This window comes from Tupaia chinensis, unplaced genomic scaffold (assembly GCF_000334495.1).
Source record: "Tupaia chinensis unplaced genomic scaffold, TupChi_1.0 Scaffold000539_1, whole genome shotgun sequence".
Classification (NCBI taxonomy): Eukaryota; Metazoa; Chordata; class Mammalia; order Scandentia; family Tupaiidae; genus Tupaia; species Tupaia belangeri.
The window spans coordinates 1,469,633-1,476,536 of NW_006160052.1; the positions used below are offsets into that span (position 1 = coordinate 1,469,633).

General features: G+C 55.0%; 1 protein-coding gene across 2 annotated transcripts in view; it reads right to left on the bottom strand.

Annotated features, from left to right (window-relative positions):
• The window catches only part of PIK3AP1 (phosphoinositide-3-kinase adaptor protein 1), a 129,880-nt gene that overhangs the window by 17,704 nt on the left and 105,272 nt on the right, over positions 1-6,904 (bottom strand). For both annotated transcript variants that reach the window (XM_014591179.2, XM_006157331.3), the window contains exon 14: positions 1-89. This exon is cut by the window's left edge and continues 70 nt beyond it. In XM_014591179.2, the coding sequence (XP_014446665.1) occupies positions 1-89 (89 nt within the window). The remainder of the gene's footprint in view (positions 90-6,904) is intronic.

The following is a 6,904-nucleotide window of genomic DNA, read 5'->3' on the forward strand; positions in this document are numbered from 1 at the left end:
GCTCTTCCTGGGGCCACTCTCGTAGACTCCGAACTCCACCTTCCCGGGCAGGTGCTGTGAGTGCCGAATCGGGACCGTGATCTCCAAGTCTGGAATGAGGGGACAGAGGTCAGCAGTGACGCCGAGAGCTGATGCACAGAAGCCCTGCAGGTCGGGGAGGACGCGGGGCCTCGTGAGGCTGGCCAGCAGGAAGGAGAGATGACTCCTGCCCTGTGAGGGCTGCCATGATCTCACTGGCTGCCCCTGCCCACAGTCTGTCTTCATTCCTCCCTCTGTGGCCACCCCGGCTCCTGCCAGCAGAGAACAGCCTCCCTGCTGAGCCGAACACCCCTCCTTGGGGGGAAGTGTGGAGGGGACAGGGTCCCTGCTACGTGGCTCCTCTCACTGTCACACAGTCCCAGGCCTGGGGCAGGGCCTCTCTGAAGCTGTGAACGCTGGCAGAGCAAGCTTTGGGGACACTCTTATCTTGGGGCCCCACTTCCTCCTCCACCTCCACTCTGCGATGGGACGGCACAGCAGGAAGTTCACTGGGGCCAAGTCCTCAGAGGATGCACTGGGACGCTGTGACACTGAAGTCAAGAATAAGGTCAGGTCATCAGTTACCACTGCGCACACAGAATGCTGCAGGCGACTGCTGGCTCCAGACTCATCTCTCCCCACCCGAGAGCCTCCACTCCCCGCTGGGCCACGTGGACTTCGGGGGCAGCTGGTTTCCGGGTCTTTGTGGAACACAGATCTTTGCACCCCGGGGCTCCCTGGGTTCTGGCTGCGCAGTGCCGCGCCCACTGAGCTGGGGACTATGTGGGCAGAGAGGGCCTTGCTGTACCCTCCCAGGGCTGGGACCTGGGGCGTCCTAGAGCCCTAGGTGTCATGCTTCTGTCGTCTCTCAGCTTTGATTGACCTTCTTTTTTTTTTTTTTTTAAATCACCATTTTAAGAGAAGTTCCTGCCTGTTAATTAACTTCAAGGATGCAATTTTCTCCCCTCAGTTCTAAGGAAGAAAAGTAAAATATGCAAGAAAAAAATTCAGGGTCAAAAGTTCAAAAAATCAGGTAGAGCCAGTCTAAATGTTGACAGAATCCTGGTACTCTCTGAGTGAAGGCCCGGGAGGAATAACCACTAGCGGGCCACGCGTGCTCTCCCGAAGCGTGTTCTGATGCGCTGTTTCACTTCCTTGGAGCTGCAGGACGTGAACAGGAAGTAAGGAGGTCAGGTCTCAGCCCAGATAAGGGTCAAAAGTTCAAAAAATCAGGTAGAGCCAGTCTAAATGTTGACAGAATCCTGGTACTCTCTGAGTGAAGGCCCGGGAGGAATAACCACTAGCGGGCCACGCGTGCTCTCCCGAAGCGTGTTCTGATGCGCTGTTTCACTTCCTTGGAGCTGCAGGACGTGAACAGGAAGTAAGGAGGTCAGGTCTCAGCCCAGATAAGGAAACTGAGGCACAGCACAGTTAAAGGACCTGCCCTGGGTCAGTGACTCAGTGACAACATGGAGCCAGAATTCAGGTTTCCTGGGACTCAGGCTGTGCCTCTGTCCTGCCTTCCGGGACACACCCAGAACACAAATATTGTCTTCCCTGGGCAACATTTGGCATTCACGAAGCCACGTGGCACACAGGCGCTTCCCTGACGGCCCACGTCGTCAATGCTCCGCACCATCCAGTAGGAGCAATACGCACACACACCCCACCCCAGTGACAACCTGGCAGGTTGCCATAAACAGTCTCAGACTTCAGTGCCCTTCGGTGCTCTAATCCAAAATAAAGAAAAGTCATTATTATATTTATTTTCGAAGACAAAATTTGCAAATGAATAGTCAATCTCTGGATTCACATTTGGAGAACATGTCCCTTAAGCAGGACAAAAAAAAAGTTAAGCAGGAATTTCATTCATCAGCCCTCCTTTTCCTATGCATCCACGGTGCTGTGTATTAATGATTTTCAATATTGTCTTGGTTCTGCTTTTTATTTTGGAGAGGTTTTTGCTATAGGGTGCATGCGCTCACCAGAAAGAGAGAGAGAGACAGAAAGTGAGAAATCACCCCCCAGGGGGACTGGCCATGCTGCAATCCCTTTTCTTCCATTCTCCTCTCGGGATCTTGAGCACGCACGCACACGCGCCTGGTGTGAGTTTAAGCCACCGGGTCCGGGACTTGAACCATGGTCAGCTATATGGGAGTCCAGCAACATAGCCATTACATCATCTGCTGGTGCCTGGTTTTGTTTTTTTGTGAAGCAGAATTTTGTTCTCTAGGAAAACAGAAACTCAAAGTAGAACACAGATTTTCTCTTTTACTTGTGACAGTGTACGCACACACTCGACAGTGGGTGGGAGGGGAGTGCTTTGTGCAAAGTACAGTTGACTCCCTTCCTCCAGCCCTCCAGCCCATTAGATCTTGCACGCTGGCGTGAGCCAGGTGTGTCTCAAGCCGACAGGACTGGGGACTTGAACCATGGCCACCACGTGAGATCCAGCTTCTCTCAGAGCAGTGCATTACCATGAAGCCAGCCCAAACTCTTTGTAAAAGAAGCAAAAGTTCAAAGCACAGTCAGTGGTCCCAGATGCTGTGGATCCTAATGCACTCTCCCCTACTCCCACCCCTCCCCGGTCTCCACCTCCTATTCCCACAAGGGCACACAGAGCAGGCCTGAGGCCCTCAAGGAACTCGGCGTAGAACCCTGCGGAACAGGTCATCACAAGTTAGTAAGTAACTGAACACATGACCACGTGCCAGGGAGCTAACTAACATGACGTGCTCACTCAGCCAGACACGGCACCTCTCTCTGGCAACCGCTCTGGTGCCCTTGGGCCTCCCCATGCGGTGCAGGGTCCAGCAGCCAGTGCCGGAGGTGTTCTCTAGTGCCCTGCCCGGCAGAACACCAATGCCTGCTCGAGCAGGTGCCTCAACGCTCCGGCTCCCTCACCTCTCAGTAGGGTAACTCCGAGCCCGTGTCAGCACTGCCTCCTCCTGTCCCATTTCTGCACCCCTCGGTATTCCCTGGGGTCATCCCCCACGCCGCCTACGTCCTTGTCAGGGATTTCTATAAATGGAAGTGGTGAGGGCTCCATGACACTGTGAGTGTACTTAACGCTACTGACTTCGTGACTTATACATATCTGCGCAAACGCACACACACACACACACACACTTCCAAAAGTTCATGGAAAATAAAATTAAAATATGGGTTTATTTTGCTGCAAAAGTTTTTGAAATCTAAGACCTGCCCCATTGCCTAGCGGTAAAGGGAGCTGAACCTCACCTGGCTAACTGCAGTCTGAAGCCCTGCCCTGTGGCTTGAAAAATGCACAGGGTGCATGTGCACACGTCCCAGATCCAAGAAAGAAGGGATTACGGCGTGACCATGCCCCACTGGAGGGCCCTCTCACTTTTTTTTTAGGTTTTTGCCCCCACGTGTGTTCACTGGAGAGGGACAGAGAGAGAGAGGGAATGTGAGAAACCCACAGGGGGATGGTTACACTACAGTTTCTTCTCCATTCTCCTCGCAAGATTTGGGGCATGCATGCCAATGTGCCCGGCATGATTTTCAAGCCACCGAGTCTGGGGCTCAAACCACACTCGACCATGTGAGAGTCTAGTGCCTTAACCGCCATGGCACTTGCTGGCCTCATAATTTCTTAGTAATAGGCATTCTCCATAAACTTTTGAGGACCCCTCATATGCTGGTTTCTGTCCTTGGTTCCTGGTTTTATAAATATTTGCTCTTTTGAACTTGGTTCCCGAAGCAGCTTTGAAACAGCTTCAGAGACATACAGGTGAGAGACAGTCTGATGTCCCACCCGCCTTCCACCTGCTCCTTTTCCTCAAGGCAGGCCATAGACACCAGCCCCAAGGCGGGCCACGAAAACTCTAATTTCCCTTGCTTTTCTGATAATAAATCACAAAACCCTCATTCCAAAAGACCATGCCTGGGAGGAAGGAATGCTACTCCGAACAGCCTAGAATCGAGCAGACCCTTGCTGGGCTCCCCACCAGTCTGCTCGCAGTTCATGCCTACAGTGATGCTGCCATAAACTCCCAAAGGGCAGGGTCCGGACAGTTGCCCGACACCCGGAGCTTCCTGGAGGGTGGCGTGCCCTCAGAGGGCCTGGAAGCTCCGCGCCCTCCCCAAGGCCCGGCCGTCCACATCTCTTGGTCTGAACCCCTTGAAGCATTCTCCACAGTAGGCCTGGAGGAACAGTCTTGGGGACAGCCCTCAACGAGTGGGATGGGGATCAGAGGACACACGGGGTGGCCTGCTGCAGAGCTGACCCAGGCCCGCGGTGTGGGAGGCTGCACACACAGCTCGGCTCACAGAGGCGCCTGCGTGGAGAGGGAAGGGCGAACACGGTCCACTTTGTCACCCTGGGAGTCGCACACGGAAGGCGGTTCCCGGGGCCCGTTCTGTGGCAGGTGTGTGTTGACACGACATGGGCAGACACGAGGGGCTCACGGGGTGGGTGGGGAGGAGGTCCCCTCACAGCCACTCTCGTGCAGTGTCAGTTACGTCAGGGTCAGTCGTCTAGCAGGTACGACACTCAGCAAAGTCCCTGAAGTAAAATGCTCAAACAATTGACCTTTGGACCAGCCCTGCAGGTTAGTGTTAAGGGGGTCACATCCTATATGGCTGGCTGTGGTTTGAATCTTGGCTCCGGTGGCTTTGAGAACACACCAGGGGTGTGTGTGTGTGTGTGTGTGTGTGTGTGTGTGTGCGCGCGCGCGCCCCAAATTCCCGACCGGATGGGGAAATGGAGACAGGACTGCTACGTGATCATGGCTTTCCCCCTCTCCCTCCTTTCCCCCCTCCCTCGCTCTGTGTCTCTCTCTGGTGGGTACACGTGCCCTCTGGCCATTAAATAATAACCTCCCCCCATTCTCCCCACACATAAATTCCCGATTAGAAGGTCTGCTTCCTGGGGGGGTAAGGGGCAGGAGAGGGAGGCAAACTCGGCCACTCCTTTGAAAGCCTTGCAACTTAGGCCATCCTCATCTGAGCTTAGCCACTGCTGGCTACGGCTGCTCCCCTGACCCTCCTCGGGCAGATTCTGTGTGTTTCACAACTCTGGCTCTAGGGCCACACAGGGAGCCCAGCCCGGACACTCACTCTGGAAGGCCCTGCATGACCGACGCCAGCTGGTGGGTGGTGCGCCTGTGCGGTGTCTCCGGCAGAGGGAGGCAGAGTGACCGTGTGCCAGGCACAGTGCCAGGCGCTGGCTGGACCCTGCCCTGCTCAGCCCTCATAGTCACCCTAATGCTGCGAGCACGTTTAGCTTTGCTCTTTTGCAGGTGAACACTGAAGCTTGAGGAGATGAAGCCTCTCGCCCACAGTCCCCAGCTAGTGAGGGGTGAGGGGTGAGGGGTGAGCAGGAGTCTGACCCCAGCCCTCTCCTCAGCATGCCATCCTGCTTCAACAGCTCCAGCGGCAGAGCAGCAAGTGGCAGAGAAGTGACGATGCCTGGAAGACGCGGTTCTCCAGCCTGGAGAGCACACAGGACTCCACCACCACCAAGCCTGGGCCTTCAAGCACCGGGTGCACCGCCAGATCCCCGGTGTCTGGATGCTGTAGTGAACAGGCAGCTACTTCGTCTGCTCAAGGTTCTGTCTCTGGGTCATGTGCTCTAGTATTATTTTGAAGAGGTTTTTGCTATAGGGCACATGCGCTCACCAGAAAGACAGAGACAGAGAGACAGAAAGTGAGAAATCACCCCCAAAGGAGACGGCCACACCACAATCCCTTCTCCTCCACTCTCCTCTCGGGATCTTGGGCACGCACGCACACATGCCCGGCATGAGTTTAAGCCACCGGGTCCGGGACTCAAACTGCAGTCAACTACATGGGAGTCCAGCGACATAGCCATTACGCCAACTGCTGGTCCCTCATGTGCTCTGGTATTAAAAGCACCTTAGCACATTCTCCACCGAGAGCCTCTGCCTCCTCCCTTTTCTCCACCTCTCAACCAAGAGGGCAGATGAGCATGAACATGGGCTGTGGCACTTAAAACCTAGACGCCCAGGCCAGCAGGCGGCATAGTGGCTAAGGTGGTGGAGTCCCACATGGTCGACCACAGTTCAAGCCCTGGGCCCACTGGCTTGAAAATCATGCTGAGTGCGTGTGCATGGATGCCCCAAACCCAGAGAGAAGAAGGCATCGCGGCATGGCCATCCCTCCAAGGGGTGACTTCTCACTCTCTATGGCTCTCTCTTTCTCTAGAGAGTGCAAGTGCCCTATGGCAAAAACCTAAAACAACAATAATAATAAATAAAATTTAATAAATAATTCTAAAAATAAATAAAATCTAGACACCCACGCAGACATCAGAGAGCTCCGACCTTCTGCCATGGTGATAAGCTCTCCCTGCCCCTTCTCCCAGTCAAAATCATCAATACCCCTAAGCTCCTGCTGTCTGCAAACCAGCGTGCTAGGGTGCTGGGGGCAGGCTCTGCAGGAAAACCCAGGCCTACACAAATAAAAAGAGTAGTTCATAAGCAGGCAGACGGCGAAGACGGCGTGGCATAGGCCACTGCGACACAGCAGGGTGGTGGGGCTCAGCGGGTGTCTGGAACAAATGAAGTGTCGCCAAACGTCTTACTGAACTCAGCCATCACCACAGAGGGGTCCTGCGCTCCGCGAACGCACCGGCTGCACGCTGGGGTCTAGCAGAGCACGGAGCAGACAGTTCTCGCCCTGGTGGAGCTGACGGTGGGACGGAGCTGGGTGTCAGACCACAGTGAGGAGGGCAGACCTGAGCCACTGCAGTCTGTGATGCGGAAGAGAGAGGAACGGGGGCGGGAAGCAGGCCCTGGAGAAGGGAGACCACGTGAAGGAGACCGGAACGGCAAGTGCGAAGGCCCTGAAAGAGAAGCGCTCTCAGCTTTTCAGAGCAAGAGGAGGGGCCGCTGTGCCTGGT